General features: G+C 60.2%; 1 protein-coding gene across 2 annotated transcripts in view; it reads left to right on the top strand.

Annotated features, from left to right (window-relative positions):
* ACOX3 (acyl-CoA oxidase 3, pristanoyl) overlaps positions 1 to 25272 on the top strand; it is a 92303-nt gene that overhangs the window by 48347 nt on the left and 18684 nt on the right. For both annotated transcript variants that reach the window (XM_058301308.2, XM_058301306.2), the window contains 6 exons: positions 3480 to 3662; positions 6208 to 6330; positions 7952 to 8072; positions 10777 to 10899; positions 12953 to 13066; positions 21720 to 21835. In XM_058301308.2, coding sequence (XP_058157291.1) covers positions 3480 to 3662; positions 6208 to 6330; positions 7952 to 8072; positions 10777 to 10899; positions 12953 to 13066; positions 21720 to 21835 — 780 coding nt within the window. The remainder of the gene's footprint in view (positions 1 to 3479; positions 3663 to 6207; positions 6331 to 7951; positions 8073 to 10776; positions 10900 to 12952; positions 13067 to 21719; positions 21836 to 25272) is intronic.

The following is a 25272-nucleotide window of genomic DNA, read 5'->3' as shown; positions in this document are numbered from 1 at the left end:
CTTGTGCTCATCAGCACTGCGCATGGGCCAGCTCCACACGGGTCAAGGAGGCCCGGGGTTTGAACCGCGGACCTCCCATGTGGTAGGCGGACGCCCTATCCATTGGGCCAAGTCTGCTTCCCAAGAAATATATTCTTATAAGCATATGTGCACGGCACAGATCAGCCTTAAAATGTATCAGCAATAGCTGACAAAACCACCAGAGCATATAGATAAGTCCACAGATGTAGCTGGAGATTTCACCCTACCCTTTTCAGAAACTAAATTGATCTCACAGTCAATAAGCAGAAATATGAAAAACCTAAATGACACACTTATGTTGAGCCTATTAGATCAGCTGGTGTCAATCTCTTTGTTCTCAGGAATCCTTTATCCTCTTAAAAATTATTGATGACCTGAATTTGCTTATGTGGGTTATATCTGACAATATTTGCCATGTTAGAAATTAAAGGGGAAGTGGATTTGGCTCAATTAATGGAGCATACGCCTACCACATGAGAAGTTCAGAGTTTAAACCCAGGGTCTCCTGATCTGTGTGGTGAGCTGGCCCACATGCAGTCCTGATACACACAAGGAGTATCATGCCACATAGGGGCGTCCCCTGTGTAGGGGAGCCCCATGTGCAAGGAGTGTACCCTGTAAGGAGAGCTATCCTACTTGAAAAAAAGTACATCCCACCCAGGAGTGCCACCACACACACGGAGAGCTGACGCAGCAAGATGACACAACAAAAAGAGACACAGATTCCCAGTGCCGCTGACAAGAACACAAGTGGACACGGAAGAACACACAGTGAATGGACACAGAGAGCAGACAACTTGGTGGGGGGGGGGGGGGAGGAGAGAAATAAATGAAAAAAAAAATCTTAAAAAAAAAAAGAAATTAAAGCTAAGAAATAAAAACAAACAAAGCCTGTATTTGTTAATTCATTTAAAAGTGGCACTGATTAACCTAATATCTCTTGAGAGGTGTGGTTTTATATTCTTGCTGGAAGACAGCCAGATTCTCGTATTTGATTCTGCACTCAGTTGTTGGAGATAGGTTGTTTAGGTTGAAGTGTATGAAGAAAATCCACTTGTCATAGATGCACAGAGGAAGAAGAGGAGCCTTTTAATTCCTTCTCGGAGAGCCGTGGGCGTTCTTCTTTGGTACTCACAAAAGCCCAAACAAGTGTAGTTTCTTAAAGTCAGATGCAAGGTGGACTCTGAAACTGCATCAACAAACTTTTCGTATTTTGTACCCTTAAGAAAGCAAGAATTTAAAAAGGCAGTAATGCCTTAGTAGTATTATGGAAATTGTTTTGACCTTGCATACCTCCTAAAAAGGGTCAGACACTTGAGAGCTGCTGTATTCAGCACACCCATTCAGGGACTCTTTACCCAGCAAACACAAAGTATATGTTTTTTGGTTTTTTCCCCCAGCATTTACAGAAAAACAGACCGTGTGTGTGCCTGTGATTTTTTTAGAGTGAATTATACTATTGATGTGAATCAAATTGTGTGATATAGATTCCATAATATGTTCAAATATTATGATATAACCATTAATATAATTTCATTCCATTTAATTTTTGGAAATGTGCACAGAAATAAATCTAAACTATTCAGAATAGCTTGTGTTATTAGTGTTGGAAAAATGCACTGAGTTTGCTAGAGAAACTTCTGGATGCTTTGGCTTCCTCACAACAGATTGGTGAAAATCATATTCAGGCTGTTGTATGCGGTGAACCATTTGTAAATGACTGAGTTGGATGTAAACGTCTCTGAAACGAAAAGGAAAGGCTTTTTAACCTTGAGCAGCCCTAACACATGGACGGACTTGCACAGTCGCTTAGCTGTGGAACTGTTTTCTGGTTGACAGTGGATAGCAGATTTTTAACCTCTTCTCCACATTTGGTGATCCGTACGGCCTGGTGTGGAAATTAAAAATACTACTTTGATCTAAGAAGAAACTTTTGTGGAAGCGTAGAGGCTTATAATTATTCACACAAAAACAAACCTTTGGGGGCCATTTGGGGGCATGACTAGAGAATACTTGAATTTCATCACGTCCCCCTGCATATGTTTCTGTGCTTGGTGGCACAGCTTCCCCACACAGGGCATAGGTGGACGTGGGCAAGTCCTGCTTTCCACGTGGAGGTGGACCAGCGGCTGTAAAGAGGGCAAATAAAAACATGAAGCGTCTCGGAACTACCAGAAAATGGAGAAAGCTTTTGCGTCCTCCAAAGAAGGTGACTGCACGAGTTGTAAGACATTGTCCTCTCGGATGGGGAGACTGCTCTTTGTAAAGATGTCACTTCCCCTCAAATCCACCTCCACCTGCCAGCGGTCCTTCCCAAAGCCCACTTGGGTTTTTTGCGGGGCGCGGCGGGCTTGCTCTAAGAGGCACGTGGGCCGACGAGGGTCCTTTTCAGAGGCGTCAACTCTTTAACGCCCTTGGAGGAGGAAGCAGTGAGGAGAGAGACTCGCCCTCCCCAGCGTGCAGGCCTGTTCTAAAGCCGTGTGCCAAAAGGTGGGGCCGGCGTGGGAGCAGACGAGTAAAGCAGCAGAGCGCTCCGAGCGTGCAGCATGTGCGTGCGCGTGCGTCCCTGCACACTCAGCACGTGACCGGGATGGCCTCACACCGCAGGGGCAGACGGATGGTGCTGGGAAAACTGGCTCAGCACACGGAGGCACGAGGACCTGGATCCCTACTAACTCCACTCCCCGGGGGGTGAAAGACAGGCGTGCGGCTTTGGTGTGCAAAGAGAAGCTGCAAAGCTGAAAGGAAAGGTGGGAGAGCGTCGTGACCTGGGGTCGGCAAGGCTCCTCAGAGCTTCTCAAGGCCAGACCACGTGGCAGCAGAGCAAAGCCAAGCCGTGACGATGAAGAGAATGACCACCCAGGGCTTGCGTTCAGCTCAGGACCTCTAGGCCAAAGCATCCCGGCCTCACCGGGAAGGAAGGAAACGTTTACTGCCGCTACAAGGGAGCGGGTTCACCATCTGGACTGAGCCCCTGCAGAAGAGAGGAGCACCCATAGAAGAAGAGGGCAGCGCTGGGACCCCACAGTCACCCCAGAGGACCCCCAGAAGGCTGGCGGCACAGGGGCAGAGGTGGAAAGAGCCAGGCACGGCCGAGTGCCTGGCAGGGAGGTCTCGCCTGGGCGGGTGCTGGGACGCTGCCGGCAGGGGCGCGGGCGGGCACGGGCGCAGCCGCTCAGATGCGGTCCCCGTGCCGCTCCCCGAAACCCTTCTTCCGTGCGTGCTGCAGACTGGCGGCCTTGCTTCCGAGCATGGCTCCCGGGGCTGCTTGTGCCACGCAGGGCACAGGCTGCAGCCCCTGTCCCTAGGGTGGACGGGGTCATGGCCTGCTGGCCCGCCTGCCTGGGCAGCGGGGTGGGCCCTCCAAGAGAGGATGAGCACACACGCGCCCCCGGCCCCCGCCCCAGCCGGTCGCCGGCTCATGCTTGTCGTCCCGGCCCTACGCTCTCCTCGCGCAGGACACCAAGCAGCACTTCGCGGCCTCGCTGGGGAATCTGTCCTGGGGCCGCGTCACCATCGTCGGCCTGTCCGTCGTCTCCCTGAAGCTGGCCTTGTGCATCGCCATCCGCTTCTCGGCCACGCGGCGGCAGTTTGGACCCATGAACAAGGAGGAAATTCCGGTCCTCGAGTATCAGTTGCAGGTATGTGCCTCTCAAACACGGTCCCACTTGCTTTAGCCGCGTGCGTGGCCCTTCCCTGAAGAGCTGTGGCTTGATGGCCGCGGGCTGGTCGCGCTCTGGAGCCGGCGTCCAGGGCGGCCGCGCTGCTGGCGAGGGGCTGCCGCCTGGGACGTGCGGGGCCTGGCCGCAGCGCCGACGAGGGCAGGAGGCCGGCACCGGCCAAGCCTTGGGAGCAGGCGGCTCGCTCATGGCTGTTGACCCCTGACCCCGGGGGGCTCTTGGCCCAGTGTGGCTTTGTATGTCCAGAACACGTGCTGACTCGAGATCCCATTCCTAAGAGAACATCCCAAGGAGTCACTTCTCCACGGAGAAGTCGCGTGGGCAGGCCCGTGGGTGTGACGGCTTTAGACCAGCAGAGGGGCCGCGCCCGCGCATCCTCAGAGCAGGCGGCTCTGGGTGAGGGTGGGCCTCGGGCGGCCGTGGAAGCCTGTTGGCGTTATTAGGGGAGGGGGCATCGGGCCACAGGGAGCTTCGTGGTGCTGGCACACCACACGCCCTTCCACCCGTGAATCTCACGTCGTACATGCTGCACGCCCTTATACCACGCCAGCTCACGCCTTCCACGCTGCACCCCCTTCCACCACGCCAGCTCACGCCTTCCACGCTGCATCCCCTTCCACCACGCCAGCTCACGCCTTCCACGCTGCACCCCCTTCCACCACCCCAGCTCACGCCTTCCACGCTGCACCCCCTTCCACCACGCCAGCCCTCGCCTTCCACGCTGCATCCCTTCCACCACGCCAGCCCATGCCTTCCACGCTGCACCCCCTTCCACCACGCCAGCTCACGCCTTCCACGCTGCACCCCCTTCCACCACGCCAGCTCACGCCTTCCACGCTGCACCCCCTTCCACCACGCCAGCTCACGCCTTCCACGCTGCACCCCCTTCCACCACGCCAGCTCACGCCTTCCACGCTGCACCCCCTTCCACCACGCCAGCTCACGCCTTCCATGCTGCATCCCTTCCACCACGCCAGCTCATGCCTTCCACCCTGCACACCTTTCCACCTGAGAATCTCACGTCTTAGACGCTGCATGCCCTCCCACTGCATGAGCTCACGCCTTACACACTGCACGCCCTTCCACCCACAAATCTCACAAATCTCACGTCATAAACACTGCACACCTTTCCACCGTGCCAGCTCACGCCTTATACGTTGCACACCCTTACACCTGCAAATCTCGTCTTAAATGCTGCACATCTTTCCACCATGCCAGCTCACGCCTTACACACTGCACGCCCTTCCACCCACGAATCTCATGTTATAAACACTGCTCGCCCTTCCACCACACCAGCTCACGCCTTACACACTGTGTACCCTTACACCTGTGACTCTGATGTCTCACACTCCTTGCCCTTCCACCCGCACTAGCACTCTTACACACTGCGCACCCTCCCACCTGCAATCCCACGCCTTACACGCTGCATGCCCTTCGCTGCTGTCATGTGGGTGGGTGAAACCATTCATCTTCCAGTTTCCCGGAGGAGGCACTAGGAACAAATGGGTGGCAAAGCTAACTAAGTAGCCAAGCCAGGGTCTCGGGCCAAGCCATACAAAGCAAAGGTATACTTGAGTAAATTGGGAGAATCGTGGTTGCTTCCTTCGCATTTCTTTTAAATGACCGTCAACATGTCTTGATGAGTAATTAAACAAGGAAGTGCAAAGTGGCACTGTTTGCACCCCTGCAGCCGCCCCCCCCAACGCCCCCCAGCCTGTGGCCTCCGTGGACCCCGTGCACCTGTGCTGAGCATCAAGGGTGCGTGGCGGTTGAGGGAGCCCACCCGAGCCCCCTGCTCGGGCTCCTGCTCCCAGGCCTATGCCTGCTGGCCGGTGCCCCCCGTCGCCCAGCCTTGGTCACTGCCTGCCTTGTTTCTAGCCCCTCTTCGTGGGGTGGGTGTCAGGATTAAATAGGCTACTGAGAAGCCCCCAGGAGCTGCTGGCAGACGGCATGACATTGGTGGGGCCTCCTCCAGGTTCCTCTCAGACTTCTTCCCCTCCCATGGCCCCCCTCCATCCAGCACGCGTTCCCCCAGCTCCCGCTCTACGCCCCAGCCTGCGTCAGGCGGCGCGTGCCCTTCAAGGAGCTTCTCCTGTGCCGCGAGCCTCAGTTTCCACGTCTGGTTCTGAGGACGAGCGCTTCAAACCCCCAGGCTCACAGAGCCTTGGGCCACCGGTCCGAGACCTCACCCGGGGTCGAGGACGCCAGTGGCCTCAGGTCATGGCCGGCCCACTCAGTTTCTACCAGCGGTTTCTTCCATGAGCCACTGGGAGTGGTGAGGGGTGGGTGTGCAGGAGTCTGACCTGGACCCCCTGGGGGCCTGGGTTGTCCATGGCGACGACTGTGACAGCTCAGCCGGGCACCCAGGGAGGACCAGCAGACTCAGGGGCCTTCCACGGGGAGTGGAGCGGGAAGGGACCTGCCACCCCACCCCGCCCCCCACCCCTCCGGCGTCGCGGTTGTCCGAGCTTCGCGGCGCACTCACGCGGTTGCTCGTTTGTTTCAGCAATGGCGCCTGCTGCCTTACCTGGCGGCGGCCTTCGCCTTGGACCACTTCTCCAAGTCACTCTTCGTGGACCTGCTAGAGCTTCAGCGAGACCTGCACCAGAAGGACCGCAGCACCAGACAGGTGAGGCCCGGCCGCCCTTCCCTGCAGGACTTGTTTCCATCTAAATATCCCCGAGGCCGGCGGCCTTGATTTCCAAACAAGAGCACCCGCCGGTTTGTAGGGACGAAGCCCCCGGCACATGCCCCTGTTGTCTCCACACCTGGGAGCGGTCGCTTTGGAGCTGAGGGCTGACGCTGCAGGCTCTGGCCCCGGCTCCTGACCCCCAGTTCCTGGTCCCCAGCTCCCAGCTCCCGGCTCCTGGCCCCTGGCCCCTGGCTCCCGGCCCCCGGCCCCTGGCCCCCGGCTCCCAGACCCCGGTTCCTGACCCTGGTCCCCGGCCCCTGGCCCCCGGCTCCTGGCCCCAGCTCCTGGCCCCAGCTCCAAGACTGTGCCGATAGGCCCCTGAGGCCCGCCTGTGAGTTCAGCTGTGCTCCTCCCCGTGAGAACACGCTGGCTCGGCACAGCCCGCGTTAGCCACCCCTCGGCGCGCCCCACGGTTCTGATCCCTTCCCAAACAGCTTCACAAAGCGCTGCCTCCCTATGCCTCCCTATGAGGCTCGTGCCAGAAACCAGCGTGCAGAGTCAGCGAGATCAGCCGCTGGCGAGAAGCTGTTTTCTGCCAAGGTCCGTGCAGGCTGAGTGCGGGCTGGCCTCTCCGTAGCCCCTCGAGGCTGAGCGTGAGGACACTTGGAATCAAGAAATGCGTTGGAGAACAGCCTGGAAATGCCGTGGATTCGGGGTCACGGCCCCCACCCCGAGCACGTTATCCTGTTTCACAGCGCGCAGCGTGGACGTCCAGGGGCGGTGGGGGTGTGCCACACCCCGCGCAGCCGGTGCCGGTTTCCGGGGAGCGCTTCCCGGACAGCGAAGGGGGGGGGGCGCAGTCCGCTCCCCAGTGTGAGTTACCACCGCTCGCGCCAGCGGACGTTTGGATCGTTGGCCTGCTGCTAATGTTCCGAAACGTAATCGCACGTCTTCGTTTTCTGAAACTCGGTGATTGAACCCAGGACACAGCGGGACCCAGGAGTGGGGAGCGCTAGTAAAACGAGCCCTTGGATTTGGCGCTGTCCGTGCCTCTCCTAATCGTCTCCAGCGACTATCGCATAGAAACAGAACAATATTTAGAAAGCGTACGAGGCAGGAAGGGCAAGGATCCAGCAAGCCACGCGCCACTCCCGGCTGCCGATCGGCTGGCGCTGGTGCCTCCGACGACCCGCCCCCAGGGGAAAGCAGCACCCGGCCCCCCGGCATTTGAGTCCCTGGCTTTTCTTTACGGCTTTTACCACCTCGCCTGTGACCCCAAGCAGCGTGCTGTTCGTTTCACCCACTCGTGAACTTTGTAGAAACCGAGCGGGAACGCCTGCTCTCCGGCCGCCGCCCTTGTGGGCAGCGTTGCGTCCCTGAGATGTCCTCGCCGTACAGAGCCACGAGCTGACTCTTGTCATCGCTGCACCGAAATGCACCCGCTCTGGGCTGAACCTGGTTTTTTAAACAGCTCTTTTGAGACTGGCTCCCTTCTTTAAACCCTTCCGAGTCTCTCTGGGTAACCGCCAGGGCGCCGTGGGGGGCACTTGCGGGGTCGTGCTCCTTCGACGCGCGTGTTGGGACTGACCCTGCCCTCGTTTGCTTTCCTCCCCCAAAGGCAGCGCTCAGGCGGGAGATGCACGCTCTGCTGTCGGCCAGCAAGCCGCTGGCCTCGTGGACCGCCCAGCGTGGCATCCAGGAGTGCCGCGAGGCCTGCGGCGGCTTCGGCTACCTGGCCGGTAGGTGGTGGAAAAGCGCGAGAGGGTCTCCTGTCCCGGCCCTGCCGCGTGGCCCTCGAGCGGGGTGGGCAAACCAGGGCCCCGGGGCCGCGTCCCGCCCGCCACGCCTGGTGGCAGGTCCAGCCTTGCTGGCGCTCGGCCACACCCGAACGGGCCTGTTTTCTCGGGCTGCTTCCGTACTGCGGCGGCCGAGTTGAGTGCACACGGCGGCGGCCCGGCGGCCGCCAGGGCCTGAGCTGCATCCTCCCGGCCTCACAGAGCGAGCCTATGGGCCCCTGCGCTGGGCAGGCTCCCCACTTCCTGAGGAATGTTGGTTGGTTGGGATCTGGGGATGAGGACGATGTATGGCGTGCCTCTGAATCAGTCCGCTGCACACCACAGCGCACGGGCTCTCCGTCACCGCGGTGTAACTGGTTAGTGGCTTGGTAGTCAACAGACCTAGGACTGAGTTCTAATTTTTTAAAAAAAATATTACATTCAAAAAATATAAGAGGTTCCCACATATCCTCCACCCCCCTCCCCCCACTCCTCCCACATCAACAACCTCTTTCATCATCGTGGCACATTCACTGCACTTGGTGAATACATTCTGGAGCACTGCTGCACCCCATGGAGAGTGGTGTACATTGTAGTTCACACTCCCCCCCAGTCCACCCAGTGGGCCACGGCAGGACACACAATGTCCAGCATCTGTCCCTGCAGCACCACCCAGGACAACTCCAAGTCCTGAAAATGCCCCCACATCTCATCTCGTCTTCCCTCTCCCCGCCCTCAGCAGCTACTGTGGCCATTTTCTCCACCTCAGTGCTACGGTTTCCTCCATTGCTAGTCACCATAGTTGCGTAGTAGAATACCAGTAAGTCCACTCTAGTCCATACTCTATTCCTCCATCCTGTGGACCCTGGGATGGTGATGTCCACTCCACCTCTATATCAAGAGGGGCTTAGATCCCACACGGGTGGTGGATGCCATCCTCCTACTTGCAGTTGTGGGCACTCGAGTTCTATTTTGATTCTTTTTTTTTAAGCCTAGAAAAAGAGGGTTAGTTTTCTGGGCGGTGGCCCTGACTCAGGCAGCTGGTGTATGGTGGGGAGAGCAGGCAACCAGATAGGCTGGGCAGGGATCCCGGCTCTGCCGCCCACCAGCTGTGGGAGCTCGGGCAGGCTGCTTAACCTCTCTGTGCCTCAGTTTTCTTGTCTATGAAATGGGACTCAGCAGTGTACCTGCAACATAGCTTCTGGCGAGGACCCCGCGAGCTAGTCCACATCAAGTGTTTCCTACGGCGTCTGGCCCACAGCATGACCCTTACCCGCCAGGGCTGCCGAGGGCGACCTGATGACTGTCGCCATCTCGGCGCCGTTTCACACCTGCCTGCAGAGCTTCTTGTGTCCTCGTCTTGAATAACGGGTGAAGGTCGGATGTGCGCAGGAGGCTCCCGCACACCCTCCCAAACAGCCGCCCCAGAACCGGCCGGGGCCTCGCCCGCAGCGCGCACCCGCGGCGCTGCCAGGCTCCGCCGGGGCTGCAGGCATTTCAGACGCTGCGCTCGCACCCTCGCAGCCTCCATCCCAGCCCCTGTCCTGGGAAGGACCAGGGCCTCGTGGGGGCACGGGAGAACAGGGGCAGGGGGCGCACGCCCTGCCCCGGCACGGGGGCCTGCGCCCACTCCCTCCTCCGCCTGGTTTGTCACTCCCAACCCCCGGGGCCGCGGCTGCCACCTGGTAGTCACTGAGAGGGCCTGCCCTCGTGCAGTGCTCTGAATAGCTTACGTGTTGTTTCAACTCACAGGAATGCTATCGTAGTTCAGCCTTTTCCTGGTTTGTAAGGAGAACCAGGACATTGAATCTTGCAGCTTCATAACAACGGAAGAGACCGAGTCAAGATTCAGTACATGTGCAGACCCCGAGCCGAGGCCAGCGGGAGGCCGAGTCAGCCGGGAAAACTGCACAGGCCTTTACGGCTGAAATGGCAATTATGAGTTTTCTCTCCAAGGTCCCTGCCAGCTCTTCATCTGACTGTGGCATGGGAGACCTGACTTGGCAGCGGGTGTCAGAGGAAGAGATCAGGAGTCATAGGTGGCCACAAGCCCAGGGTGAACTGGCAGTGTGGCTGCTCCCGAGCGCCTCACCCCGACATGAGTGTGAAAGTCAGAGCTCTCTCCTTCCCCTGCGGGGCTCATCCCCCCAGAGTCAGGAGACACAGTGGCGAGGGTCTGGAAAGCCGGCCTGCAAAGGAGTTGAGGTGATCTAACTGGCAGGAGGGGCAGCGCAAGGAAGGCGCGAGCTGGCTCCGGGCGCCCGGAAGCTCTCAAGTAGAGGGGCTTCAGCAGTGGAGGTGGGCGGGAGGACAGGTGGACGGGAGGACAGGTGGGCGAGAACCCCGGCACCAGGCCGCCACCGCCGGGTGGGGCGGCCCGGGGTCATCAGCGCCGTGGCCTGGAAAGCGCCCCTGCGTGTCGGCGGCCCGCTGGCCGGGAGTCCTGCCCGGCGCCCTTGCCCGGCTTGGCGAGGACAGCGAGGACGGCGCCGTGACCGTGGGCCGAGCGCCCCGCTGGCCGGTGCCCCCCAGGTGCGGGGGGGACAGGCCGTGCCAGGCGGGCGCCTGAGTGGCCCCTGGGCTAACCGCGGGGGCTGCAGGGGCTGCCGGGGGCGCCTGGTCGCTGCCAGCCCCCTCCCGGCGTGATGGGCCTGTGGCTGCGTTGCAGCGAGCCGCCTGGGGGACCTCAGGAACGACAACGACCCGGCCTGCACCTACGAAGGCGACAACAACGTCCTGCTGCAGCAGACCAGCAACTACCTGCTCGGGCTGCTGGCGCACGGGGCCCAGGGTGAGCGGGGGGCCCAGGGTGAGCGGGGCCCGGGTGGGGGCCAGGGTGAGCGGGCCCGGGCGGCGTGGGGGGGGCCCAGGGTGAGCGGGGCCCGGGCAGCGTGGGGGGGGGCCAGGGTGAGCGGGGCCCGGGTGGGGGCCAGGGTGAGCGGGGCCCGGGTGGGGGCCAGGGTGAGCGGGGCCCGGGTGGGGGCCAGGGTGAGCGGGCCCGGGCGGCGTGGGGGGGGGCCAGGGTGAGCGGGCCCGGGCGGCGTGGGGGGGCCAGGGTGAGCGGGGCCCGGGCGGCGTGGGGGGGGGGCCAGGGTGAGCGGGGGCCCGGGCGGCGTGGGGGGGCCAGGGTGAGCGGGGCCCGGGCGGCGGGGGGGCCAGGGTGAGCGGGGCCCGGGTGGGGGCCAGGGTGAGCGGGGCCTGGGCGGCGTGGGGGGGGGCCAGGGTGAGTGGGGCCCGGGTGGGGGCCAGGGTGAGCGGGCCCCGGGCGGCGTGGGGGGGGGCCAGGGTGAGTGGGGCCCGGGTGGGGGCCAGGGTGAGCGGGGCCCGGGTGGGGGCCAGGGTGAGCGGGGCCCGGGCGGCGGGGGGGCCAGGGTGAGCGGGCCCGGGCGGCGTGGGGGGGGCCAGGGTGAGTGGGGCCCGGGTGGGGGCCAGGGTGAGCGGGGCCCGGGCGGCGTGGGGGGGGGCCAGGGTGAGCGGGGCCCGGGCGGCGGGGGGGCCAGGGTGAGCGGGCCCGGGCGGCGTGGGGGGGGGGCCGGGGTGAGTGGGGCCCGGGTGGGGGCCAGGGTGAGCGGGGCCCGGGCGGCGTGGGGGGGGGGCCAGGGTGAGCGGGGCCCGGGCGGCGGGGGGGCCAGGGTGAGCGGGGCCAGGGTGAGTGGGGCCTGGGCGGCATGGGGGGGCGTGCCAGGGTGAGTGGGGCCCGGGTGGCTCAGGGGCCAGGGTGAGCGGGGCCCGGGCGGCGTGGGGGGGGCCAGGGTGAGTGGGGCCCGGGTGGCGCAGGGTGGCCCGTCGGCCGACTGGGAAGGAAAATGTGGCAGCTCTTTTTCTTCATTTGTTTACTTTTTTTTTTTTAAAGATAACATCAATCACACAAAATATCACATTAAAAAACATAAGAGGTCCCCATAAACTCCCACCCCCCTCACCCCCCTCCTCCCACATCAACCACCTCTTTCGTCATTGTGGCACATTCATTTCATTGGGTGAATACATTTTGGAGCACTGCTGCGCCACGTGGATTATGGTTTACATTGTAGTTTACACTCTCTCTCAGTCCATTCAGTGGGTTATGGCAGGAGATATAAAGCCCAGTGTCTGTCCCTGCAGCACCACCCAGGACAACTCCAAGTCCCGAAAATGTCCCCACATCACATCTCTTCTTCCCTCTCCCTGCCCTCGGCACCTCCCGTGGCCACTGTCTCCACATCAGTGCTACAGTTTCTTCCATTGCTACAGTCACAGTGGTCTATAGTAGACACCAGCAAGTCCACTCTTTTTTTTAAAAAAAAGATTTATTTATTTTTCTCCCCTTGGCCCACCCCCCCAGTTGTCTGTTCTCTGTGTCTTTCTGCTGCGTCTTGTTTGTCCGCTTCTGTTGTTGTCAGCGGCACGGGAATCTGGGTCTCTTTTTGTTGCGTCATCTTGTTGTGTCGGCTCTCCGTGTGTGCGGCGCCATTCCTGGGCAGGCTGCACCTTCTTTTGCATTGGGCAGCTCTCCTTACGGGGCGCACTCCTTGTGTGTGGGGTTCCCCTACGCGGGGGGCACCCCTGCGTGGCACGGCACTCCTTGCGCGCATCAGCACTGCGCATGGGCCAGCTCCACACGGGTCAAGGAGGCCCGGGGTTTGAACCGCGGACCTCCCATGTGGTAGATGGACGCCCTAAGCACTGGGCCAAGTCCGCTTCCCAGCAAGTCCACTCTTGATGGACCAACCTCCCAAAGTGCTGCCCGGGGGCAGGGGGCAGGGGGGCTCAGCGGCAGCCCATGGGGGGCCCTGCGCAGCCCCGCAGCTGCTCCGTGGTTTGGGGTCCTCCCGTCCTCAAAAGTCACTGGAGCTGCCTCCCAGGTGGCGTGGGCTTCACAAGCCCCCTGAAGACGGTGGACTTCCTCAGCGCCTACCCCGACATCCTCACCCAGACGTTCCCGGGCTCCAGCGCCCAGGGCTGCGCCGACTCCTCGGGTAAGTGCCCACATTTCTCCGCCGTTGCCGCCAGGAAGTGGGCGCGCCCTGCCCCAGGGAGAGGCTGGGGTGGTGGCGGCCCTGGAATGCAGCGTGCTGGTCGGCTCCTTCATCCACTCCGCCGTTCCCTGAGCTCCCGCACGGGGGCGTGGCGCGCACTCCCTACACCCTGAGCCCCCTCCCTCCCTGCAGGACAGACCCCTCGGGGGCCTCTGTGGAGAGGTCCTCCCTGCAGCTCCGTCGTCCCATGACCTCCTTGCCAGGCCGCGCATCGGGCTCGCTGGGGCAGGCCCCTGGGCCTTTGCACGGGCTGCCACGTCCACCCTCCACGTCCATACCCCCTCGTCTCCATCCACCTGCCCCCTGCTGCCCGACGTTACAAGACAGTCTTCAGACCTCAGCAGCCCTGGGCACCTTCCTGCCCTCAGCGTATCTCGCTGGCTTCTCTCCTGTGGCTCCCACGGCCATGTTAGAGCAGCCGTGTCCTGGGCCCCCCACTGGCGAGCAGCCCCCAGGCCGGGCCTTGGGGGACAACTGGGGAGCCCCCTGCCAGGCGGCGCTCCCTCCCGAGAGCTGCTGCCCCGCTGCTTCACTTGAGCTGTCCTAGGAAGCGCTGAGCACCCCGAGCACCCTCCCAGTGCAGTGCCGCGTGCTGGGGGTGCAGGCAAAGGCGGCCAAGACAGGCGGCGGCCAGCAAGCCACGGGGACGGCGCCCCGGGGAGCAGGTGCTGTCAGGGCACCTGGCAGGCGGCTCCCCCGTGCGGCGCGGCTGGACAGGGACAACTTCCGGATATGGCCTTTGGGTCGAGGGCCCTGGACAGAAGGGACTTCCCACAGGAACACCTGAGAGAAGGAAGTTTAGGAGGAGGCAGCAGCGCACAGAGCCGGGGGAGCTGGCCTGGCCTGTCGGAGACAGACAGTCTGTGTGGCCGGCACCGAGGGACCCAGAGGGCCAGGAGGGGGGCTGGTGGCGCTGCGGGGACACTAAGTTCTAGGAGAAGCTTGCATGTTATTCCAGGGTGATGGGAAACCAGCAGGTGATTTTAAGCAAGGCAGTGGCTGAACTGATTGCAATTTGGGTTGTTTCCAAGGTTCATATTTTTTAAAAAGCAGCTCTGGCTGCTCTCCTGTGGGCGGTAGGTGAGGGAAGGTGGTGGCTTAGACAGGAGGTGGCAGTGGGCGTGGAAAGGGGGACAGATAAGGGGTGTGCTTTGGAGGCAGACAGTGGTGGGGGCGTGGGAGAAAGCCGAGGGGCTGTAAGTGGCAGGGGACGCAGGGGAGAGAGCCGAGGTGCCGCGAGCTTGTGTCTCTGTGCCAGGGCTGTCCCAGGGTGTGTCCCCAGGGGGTGGCAATGGTGCTGGCGGCTGGCACGGCTGGTCCTGGGCTCGGGCCAGCGAGGCCCAGGAAGGTCCAGTCAGGGCACCTGGGGGTGGCAGGGCCAGCGGAGAGCAGAGCCCTTGGTCTCCAAAGTCCGAGGCCGTCCTGTGTCAGAAAGAGCAGGACCAGGGCCGCCCACAGCTCCCGGCCCGCCCCAGACCCTCCTTTTTAAATCCTTGTGTCAAAAACTAACGCAATGGCAGTTCTAAGCCGCAGCACACCCCTCGACGTCACTGTCCCCTTCCCCGTGACTGAGATTGAGTGACGCATTCTCCACTTGGCAGCGCAGCAGTGCCCCCCCCCCCCCGCTTGGGGACTTCTGAGTGCGGTCAGCGCCAGGAGTGCTGTCACCGCGGATCCCGCCGTGGTGTAAAGTTCCGACGGGCCCTGTGGCCCGGGCCTGCTGTTGAACAGGAAGCCGCTGGAGGGCGTGGGAGGGCCCTGGGCTTTGGAGCCGGAGGCCAGGGCGCGAGCACCTCCCGGGTGGCCCTGGGAGGGCCCTTGATCCCAGGGTGGAGGTTTCGTCTGCTCTGCTGCCAGAATGTAATACAGCAGAAAGGACCTGGCCTTCCCAGGGGGGCTCCTCAGGTTGCAAGCCTACAGTGTGGAGGCTGAGAAAAATGTCCAAACCAGGCATCATCAGGTGCAGCCTTCTTCCCAAAGACCGGCTCCTGGTGCTCCCGGCTCCTCTGTCACACACGAGGCACCTGGCGGCGTCTGCTGCTCTTTTCCTTCTCTTCCCGGTTACGTTGCCTTCAGCTTCTGGCTTCCTCTGACTCGCTCTCGCCTCTGTCTCTTTCCATATTCACCCTGTTTATAAAGGCCTCCAGTAAGAGGATCAGGACCCACTCTAGGCCACGCCCTACTGAAGTCACCTCATCAAAAGGTTCCCACCCACAGGAATGATTGATTCTAAGAACATAATTTTCTGAGGCCCATCCAGGTTCAAGCTGCCACAAGGAAGCCACCCCTTCTCCAGATGAAGGACAGAGAGCATGTGGGAACATGGCACGGTGCTGACATCCCAGCATCACAGTGGTGGCTGGTGCTCAGCATGTGCCATCCTAGTATGTCCTCACATCAGTCAGGCAGCATGACCTTTCACATTTTATAGAAGAGGCCCAGACTAGTCCACGTGAATGGCAGACGTCAGCTGAAAACCCAGGCCGGGCCGACTTCTGATCCCATGCTTATCTCCATCAGCACTAGCACCACCATCTACCACCATCATCACTGCCATCATCTACGACCACCATCACCACCACCACCATCCATCCATCCCCATCTACCACCGTCATCACTGCCATCATCTACTGTTACCACCACCACCTTCACCATCACCACCACCACCACCACCATCCATCCCTACATACCACCATCAACCACCACCGCCATCATCTACCACCACCACTAACACCTTCACCATCAACCACCATCACCACCATTAACCACCACATCAGCACCGTCAAGCACCACCACCACCACCATAACCGTCAACCATCACCACCATCACATCCACCATCACCATCCATCCCCATACACCACCATCTACCACCATCATCACTGTCATCATCTACCACCACCACCACCACCACCAGCACCACCACCCACTACCACAACCATCACCATCAACCACCTTCACCACACCACCACCTTCACCATCAACCACCACCACTACCACCAACCACCAGTACTGCCATCAACCGTCAACCATCACCACCATCACATCCACCATCACCATCCATCCCCATACACCACCATCTACCACCATCATCACTGCCATCATCTACCACCACCACCACCACCACCTTCACCATCAACCACCACCACCAGCACCAGCACCCACTACCACAACCATCACCATCAACCACCTTCACCACACCACCACCTTCACCATCAACCACCACCACTACTACCATCAGCACCATCACCACCACCACTACCACCAACCACCAGTACTGCCTTCAACCATCAACCATCACCTTTACCTTCAACTACCTTCACCATCACCATCCATCCCCATATACCATCAACCACCATCACCACCGTCAACCATCACCACCAACTGCCTTTGCCACCACTACCATCCACCATCACCATCCATCTCCATACACCATCAGCACCATCCACCACCAACAACCACCACTGCTGTCACCATCACCATCATCATTACCATCACACACACAAAAAACCTTTTCTGCTAGTAATTGCTTTATTTCTCTTTGGTCACCAAGTTTTGTTACAAATCTTCTGACAATTGCTAATTTCTTGCAGTTCTTGATCTGCCCCTTAGAAGTGCTCATCAGAAATGCAGCACCACTGAAGATCTATTTATTACTGAAGGTTGCAAGTTAGTTCTTACGGGCTACAAATGTTGCCACAGAAAGTAAGAGAAAATAATATGTAATAACATATCAACCCTGCCAAGTACTCTCCCCAGAATTGTTGCCCATTGTAAAATTTAAAAGCAGGCCAGTGGCCAGCCAGCCTCTGCGTGTCTGCCCCCATCTCTGCACACCCCCGGCCCGTCCTGTAGTCTGAAAGCAGAAGCACCTGGTGTGTCCCAGCACAGGAGCAATGCCGGGCTAGCAGCCTCGAGCTTCCTGCGCGTGAGCTCATTTTTGCAAGATCCAGCAAAGTGGAAACATTTTTCTGGAGCAAAGAGTGCAAGTGAATTCATTTGGTGCAAGTGGTCTGGCAGTGAAAAATGACATTATTCTCTGCACACGGAGAAGGGAGCTCAGGCCTGCTTGGCCAGCGCATCCTCTCCAGGGTATTTGATCATCAAATCCCCAGTCTCAGGGTGGACTGCACAGCCTTTGTCTCATCTCTGGTAAGAACCACATAAATGACTTCTGACCCTCAAGCGCCGTAGGACAGGAGAGACATGAAATGTTCCCAGCATTGTGTTCGTTGCGGTTGAGAGGTCAAGAGGTTCATCAGATGTGACAATCCTAATCCTCCAGGGAAGGCAGCATCTACTTGGGGAGGAGCAGGCACCGTCTCATTGCTCTAGGCACAGATGTGTGCACGGAGGACCCGTTCCAGGAGGCCTGCGCTCACGAGGGGCGCCAGGCTCGTCTCCGCGCCTGCGCTGGGCTCATCGGCGAGCACGTGCCCTAGCAGCCGCTCAGCACGTTGACTGCCCTGGCAGGCATGGGGCAGGGAGGCCCGGTGTGATGCCAGCACTCAAGGCCGGGAGCTCAAGCGTGGCGTCAGCCCTGCCTCCCACCCTGTGACCTTGGGCGAGGCACTCAGCTTCCCCAAGCCTCAGTTTTCCCTTCTGCACAGCAAGCATGCAGCATGGGGGAATGACACAGTCCGTGCCCTGTGCCTGGTGGGGTGCCTGCCCCTGGTGCCGTCACAGAGCACCCATTACCATGCGGCAGTGGGCAAAAGCGAGGGACCCCGTGGCCCCCTTGAGCAGAGCAGATGCACAGTGAGCTCTGCCGGGGCGCATCAGCCTCACGGCACACCGTAGGCCTTGCGTTCTGGCGCGGCACGTTTGGGGCAGCGGGCCAGCTGTGTACTCAGGAGACCCGGAGCCGCCAGGGAGCCTGCGCTGGTCCTCAGAGCCTCGTGATCTGACGGCGAGCAGAGAGCGGCCTGGAGGAGCGGGCTGGCACTGGTGCTCCACGAGGACACCCAAGCCGAGGCCAGGGTGGAGGGTGTTGCAAAGGGGCGCCGACAGGTGGGGGTGACCCATCAGAGGGGACCACGTGAGCTGGTACCTGGTGACGATGGACGTCCAGGTCTGAACACCTTGGGCTCAGGTGCCCATGGCACCCTGTGGACATGCCCCGACGGGCCTACTGGAGCCACAGACCTGGGAGACACTGGGTGTGGAGACAGCAGTGCCGTGGGGTCCTGAACTGAGTGCAGAGAGGCCAGACGGGCCTTGAGGAGGCCTTAAGGGTCAGCCCAGTGACCAGGGACAGCGGGGCAGAGGTCACACCAAAGGGCCACTGGGAAAACCTTGAGGGTGACAGCTGAAGTGGGATTTGTTCTTGGGCTCAGCCTCACTCCAAACGAGCAGGTTTCCTACTTGACGGCGCTCAGCGTCCTTACCCAAGACAATTCCGTGGGAGCGTCCCCTTCACGTGAATCCTGCGTGCACAGTGGGACGCCACCTTCCACCCCAACTCCTGTGCGTTCACATGCGCTCGCTGAGAACTCTGCCCTCCCATGAGCGCGTTCACGCCACGCGGCTAGTTCTTCCATGAAGAACGGAGAGCTGGAAGTTGAGTCTCTGAAGGAAAGCATTCTTCAAACGTATCTAACGAATCAGGCTTGTTTCTCATTTGAAGCAATGAGCCAACTCTGGAACGGTCGTTGACGTGAAGCGTTTTGGACGAAATCTGATTATGGAAAATGCCTGGAGGTTCCGGCTAGGTTTTGCGGCGGCATGTCCACCACAGAGGGCGCCTTCCAGGGCAGTGTTTGGCACGGTCCTCGGTCGGCCTGTGGGCAAAGCCGAGCTGGGACAGCAGGGGCCTCTGGTCAGGTTTGAAGGAATGAGTCCGAGCGGTTTCTGGCCAGAGCCGCTTCCTTGGGTTTTGTTTCTATATAAATAATTCATGGAAAATATGACCCGGCAACACCCACCTCCTGCTGCTGTTCGTGACAGCCGATCCTGCTGGGAAGAGTTTAGAAAGCATCCGAGGGTTTGTCTGTCAAAGAGGTGCTGATGTGAAGTACCAGGAATCTGCTGGCTTTTATAAAGGGTATTTATTTGGGATTACAAGGCCCTAAAGAGTCCAGCTCAAGGTTGCTTTCTCACCCAAGTCAGCTGCCACGTGTTGATGCAAGATGGTCTCTGCTTGCCGCGCCTGGGGCTTCCTCTCCCTCAGCTGCCGGCTGGCATGGGGCTCGTCTCGGGGCTTCCTCTCCTGGCACAGGCTCGTCTCGGGGCTTCCTCTCCTGGCACAGGCTCGTCTCGGGGCTTCCTCTCCTGGCACAGGCTCGTCTCTCAGGGCTTCCTCTCCTGGCACAGGCTCGTCTCGGGGCTTCCTCTCCTGGCACAGGCTCGTCTCGGGGCTTCCTCTCCTGGCACAGGCTCGTCTCGGGGCTTCCTCTCCTGGCACAGGCTCGTCTCGGGGCTTCCTCTCCTGGCACAGGCTCATCTCTCAGGGCTTCCTCTCCTGGCACAGGCTCGTCTCTCGGGGCTTCCTCTCCTGGCACAGGCTCGTCTCGGGGCTTCCTCTCCTGGCACAGGCTCATCTCGGGGCTTCCTCTCCTGGCACAGGCTCGTCTCTCAGGGCTTCCTCTCCTGGCACAGGCTCGTCTCTCAGGGCTTCCTCTCCTGGCACAGGCTCGTCTCGGGGCTCCTCTCCTGGCACAGGCTCATCTCTCAGGGCTTCCTCTCCTGGCACAGGCTCGTCTCGGGGCTTCCTCTCCTGGCACAGGCTCGTCTCGGGGCTTCCTCTCCTGGCACAGGCTCATCTCTCAGGGCTTCCTCTCCTGGCACAGGCTCATCTCTCAGGGCTTCCTCTCCTGGCACAGGCTCGTCTCGGGGCTTCCTCTCCTGGCACAGGCTCATCTCTCAGGGCTTCCTCTCCTGGCACAGGCTCGTCTTGGGGCTTCCTCTCCTGGCACAGGCTCATCTCTCAGGGCTTCCTCTCCTGGCACAGGCTCGTCTTGGGGCTTCCTCTCCTGGCACAGGCTCATCTCTCAGGGCTTCCTCTCCTGGCACAGGCTCGTCTTGGGGCTTCCTCTCCTGGCACAGGCTCGTCTCGGGGCTTCCTCTCCTGGCACAGGCTCGTCTCTCAGGGCTTCCTCTCCTGGCACAGGCTCGTCTTGGGGCTTCCTCTCCTGGCACAGGCTCATCTCGGGGCTTCCTCTCCTGGCACAGGCTCGTCTCTCTCCTGGCAAAGGGCTCATTTCTTTCCAGGCACAGGGCTCGTTTCTTTCCAGGCTTTCTGTACCAGTCTCAGCTCTTCTGTCTCTTCTCAAGGTCAGCTGCAAACTGTCAGGTGAACGCCTCTTAAACCCCGGGGCCCCAGGATCAAAAACGGCAGCGCCCCCTCTTCCCACGTGTCTATCCCCAGTGAGTTTCTGTTTATACCAGACCCCCCAACGGGACGGGGATGCCACCTGAGTCACGAATCAAAGAAAGCCCTCCAAGTAGTCCTAGCAGGCGCCTAGGCGGGGGTGCCCCAACCGCACCCAGTGTAATCAAAGGGGCCCCACCCAGAGGCACGGGGCGGTTTGCAGCCATCACCTTCCTCTTGGGGTTCATAAATGACCTCACCTGCCACAGTCAGGCTCTAAGGACTCAGGACGGGCGTTGGCAAATGGCCTCGGCCGGTGCTGCCGCTTGTCTCGAGACGCAGGCCTGGGTTTCCGGGTGACGCCCTCGGGGGCAGCGTTTAAGGCTCAGAAATGAGCGCCGGGTCCTCTGGGGTGCTCCTCTCCCAGCCGTGGCAAGTGGCCTCACGCCGAGGGGCTTAGGAGGCCATGCCTACTGTCCACAGATCTGGAGCATGGAAGTCAGGTGTGGCCGGCCGTGACCCCCCCAGCAGCCCCTGGCGGCGACTCCTGCCTCCTCCAGCCCCAGGGACCCCAGTGCCCTTGGCGGGTGGCTGCGTTGCCCGGCCCCGGTCCATCTTCACAGGTCTCCCCCTCTCCTCGCTGGGTGTCCCCTGTCTCTTCTAAGGACACCTGGGCCAGCCAGGGCCACCTCCATTTCAGGTCCTCAGCTTCATCCCGTCAGCAGAGACCCTTGTCCAAGTAAGGTCACCGCCCAGGTTCCAGGGGCAGTACATGCATGTCCCTTTTTGGGGGGGCTCCGTTTGACCCACCACACCTGGCAAGACTCTGGGAGGGGCGCCCAGGCTGGCACGGCCAGAGGGAGGTGGGAACAGGTGCCCCTTCCTCGTGCCTCCTGCTGCCACCTGCCTGAAAATCCCTGCGACGCCCAGGCAGATCCTAGGTGACCTGAGGCCGGTGGCGCCCCTGGTCCACCCAGACCAAGCGGTGGAGGGCGAGCCAAACCCTGTGGCCGGGCTCAAGGGGGCGCCCCGGGACCCGCGGCCTCCGTCGTGGCGAGAACCGCGACAGCGCCGCGGGGCGGTCTCACGGCAGAGCCAGCAGGCGCCCTGACCCCCTCCTGGATGAGGCAGCTTGGGTAATGACCTACCCTGCCTGTGCCTCGGTTTCCTTTTCTGCAACCCAGGACCCCCGCCCGGTTCGCAGTCCACGCAGCACGCTGGAGGGCCACTGGGTGGGTGGACGCTGTGTGCATGCTGCTCTTACTCTGTCCTCTATCCTTTTCCAGTCGCCCTGGCGGCATACAGGTGGCTGGTGTGTTACCTGCTCCGTGAGAGTCATCAAAAACTAAACCGAGAGAAAAGGTCAGGAAGCAGTGACTTTGACGCCCTGAACAACTCTCAGGTACCGCTTTGCTTAAAAGCCGTTCTCTTCGTCCCTTGCTCCAAGCTCTGTGTGCCAGGTGCTCGGGAAGTTCTCACCCTCCAGCCCCCTGACCTTGGGCGGGTTCCTTGACCTCTTGGTTTGCCCCCCGTAAGTTAGGGATGGCGACACCCTGCTTCTGGGGTACGGGGTCCCCTCTGACCTCGGTGGCCAGTGGCCGTAATCGGTCACCGTGATCACGGAAGCTGGATGTCGGCCGGCCAGCCTTGAATACGCAGTGGGTCCCCCCTCCCCGTGGCCAGAGCGACGCTGCTCGCCAGGGCCTCCGAGGCTCCTGGAGGTGACACTGCTGCCCGCGCGTACCGCAGGTCCTCGTGCCACCGAGGAACGCCGGGGGTGTGCGTCCCGGGATGGCAAGGCTGCTCTGGCATGCCGGGTGTGCACGGAGCTGGCCCTGTGAGCTGGGGGTCCATGGTGCACGGGCTCCTTGCTGTAGGAACCTCGTCAGGCCAGGGGCTCTCGGAACCCCGCTGCGCCCCGCGTGGGCACAGGTGCCTGCTGTGGCAAGGCCGTGAGAAAGCCTGGGCAGCGCGCCTTCGTGCTGTGGAAGGGGGTCTCCGCCAAACTCGGGGATGCCGCCACCCCGGAAACCCAGCTTCCCCGCCCACCTCTCCCCACGAGCCCCCGCTCCCCACGCAGGCGCAGCCTCCCGCCGGGAGGAAAGCAGGCGGGCGTCTCTGGGAACTTTCTGACCACACCTGCCCACAGGTGCGCACACCGAGGCTCTTGGTTTCAGAGGCTCTGCAGCGTTTGTGTAAACACGATCCAATCTGTGCCCTAACAAAGACCAATGACGTGGCTTGCTAAGAGCAACAGAACGTGTAGTTGAGTCCCACAGTGAGCAAAAACAGGAGGTTTGAAAAGATCCTTCCAGAGTGGGCTGCCTTCCGCTGCTGGCCTGGACTGGGCCACAGCCAGTTTGGTCATCGAGAAACTGATAGATTTGGGTTCACTTTCCCATGTCCTTCCTTTCTCTGCAAGTCAGATTCTCCTTCGGCATGCGCAGAAGGGCCATTTTCTGACCACGTCTGCATCTTAGAACTGCCCCCACTGGCCCTCGGCTCGGCCCCTCCGGCTGTGCCGCTCAGCCCTCCTCAGTGTCTGTGATCAGTAAACACAGGTTTCGAGAGAGAGAAATGAAGTGGTGTGAGCCTCTGTCCGTGGGGGGGCCTCTGAGCACGTGGGGTTTCACAGCCCCTCCTGAGGATTTAGGAACGGTTGTTAGGAAGAGGTCACCTTTGAACTTTGTTAAGGAGCTTTGCGGCGGCGGCCGTGAGCCCCTTGGCGGGGGCGGATGGCCCAGCCTGCGACCTGGGCAGGTGGACGGGCCTGGCGTGCCGAAGCCATGGGAAGCGGCCAGGCAGGCCCGGGGCAGAGGCCGGCGGGGCTGGGCGAGATCGAGGAGGACCGGGCGAGCTGAGCAGGCTCCCAGCCCTGGCGGGACGTCCGCGGGTCCTCAGGGAGAGGAAACCCCTTCCCATGTGGTGGTCACGACAGCAGCGCAGCCTGAGAAGAAACCTCAGGGAGGAGCCACGCCACCTCGGCCCGCGACAGGCCTCGCACGGCGGCAGGAAACGCAGAAGCTGCGGAAGAAATGGAAGCCGTTGGCTCTGCCTGCCTGAAGGTTGGACGTTCCGAACAGCAAGGATGGCCTTGTACCAAGGGCGGGAGCCAGCGGCGGGGCGAAGCCCGGGAGCGCGGGACCGACAGTGCCCCGATGTGGAAAGCGTTCCTGCGCCTTGGTTTTGTGGAGCCGGTGACCAGCCGGGCGGCAGACCTGGCCGCTGGCCCGAGGGGGCAGTGCCCGGCGCAGAGGACAGACCCCGGGTCAGGACACACAGATGGAAGCAGCAGCGTCCTGGCAGCGTGCCGGGTGCTGGGAAACGACCCCTCCCGGGCATCGTCAGCGGAGGGCATGAATCGCTGTGTCCTTTTGGGAAAATTCCTGGCTTTTTAAAAGCTGAAATAAGAAGTGTGCATACTCCCTGACCAAGCAAGGGGAGTTTAACTTTTCCTTTATGTAATAACGGCTACCATTTACTGACCGCCCACTAGAAGCAGGCACTTAGTAGGCGCTTTAAGAAAGCTGTGTTTATCTCGTTCTCATCTCCTGGCTGGGCAGCGCCCTCCCGTGACACGCTTCAGTAGACAAAGGTGTGCGGCCCGTGCCCCCCAGGCCTAACTGCCCCGTGATTCCTCCAGCGTTTTTTTTTTGTTTGTTTGTTTTTTCAGTTTTTTTATTTTTTTATTTTATTGACTTTGTAATAATATTACATTAAAAAAATATATATATGAGGTCCCATTGAACCCTACCACCCCCACCCTACCTCTCCCCCCCCCAGCAACACTCCCTCCCATCATCATGACACAGCCATTGCATTTGGCAAGTACATCTCTGGGCACCCCCGCACCCCATGGTCAACGGTTCACACCATGGCCCACACTCTCCCCCATTCCATCCAGTGGGCCCTGTGAGGATTTACAATGTCCGGTGATTGCCCCTGAAGCACCATCCAGGGCAGCTCCATGTCCCAAAGACGCCTCCACCTCTCATCTCTTCCTGCCTTTCCCCATACCCATCAGCCATCATGTCCACTTTTCTCAATCCAATGCCACCTTTTCTATGTGGACATTGGATTGGTTGTGTCCATTGCACCTCTATGTCAAGAGGAGGCTCAGATTCCACCTGGATGCTGGATGCAATCCTCCCACTTTCAGTTGTAATCACTCTAGGCTCCATGGTGTGGTGGTTGTCCTTCTTCAACTCCATCTTAGCTGAGTGTGGTGAGCCCAATAAGTCAGATTGTAGGTGCTGGAGTCTGTTGAGGCTCAGGACCTGGCTATCACATTGTCAGTCCAGAGATTCAAATCCCCTAAATATATCTTAAACCCCGACACTAACTGCACCTCCAGCACATTAGCATGAAAGTCTTATGAAGAGAGATCCCATCTGAGTCCAGATTCGTCACACATAAACACCAGTTCCAAAGAGGGGCCATCTGCCCTGGTAGTTAACCCCATCGGCCATGACCATAACTCCCATGGGTCTCTTTAGCCCTCGAAGGAACCGATATCTAGGGGTTGTATCTGCTTTATCTGTCTCTCAGACTCTGCTCAGTTGTGCATAAGGGCAATCCTTCTGACAACCTCCAGACTCTTTTTTAGAGACTCGTAGCCATATAAACTCATTTCTCCTTTCCATTTCCCCCTTACATTAGGTCAAACAGCATTTTAAAGTCATGTTATTTTATGTAGACAGGGATATTCCGCTGATCCGCGTTGAACCTTCCGTATGAGGTCATTTTCCAGTTGCATCATCAGTTGGTAGTTGATAGTGGTCCCTCGGTGCCAGGGAGGCTCATCCCCGGGTGTCATGTCCCAAGCTGGGGGGAAGGCAT

This window comes from Dasypus novemcinctus, chromosome 1 (assembly GCF_030445035.2).
Source record: "Dasypus novemcinctus isolate mDasNov1 chromosome 1, mDasNov1.1.hap2, whole genome shotgun sequence".
Classification (NCBI taxonomy): Eukaryota; Metazoa; Chordata; class Mammalia; order Cingulata; family Dasypodidae; genus Dasypus; species Dasypus novemcinctus.
This window is presented reverse-complemented; position numbering and strand designations above follow the sequence as displayed.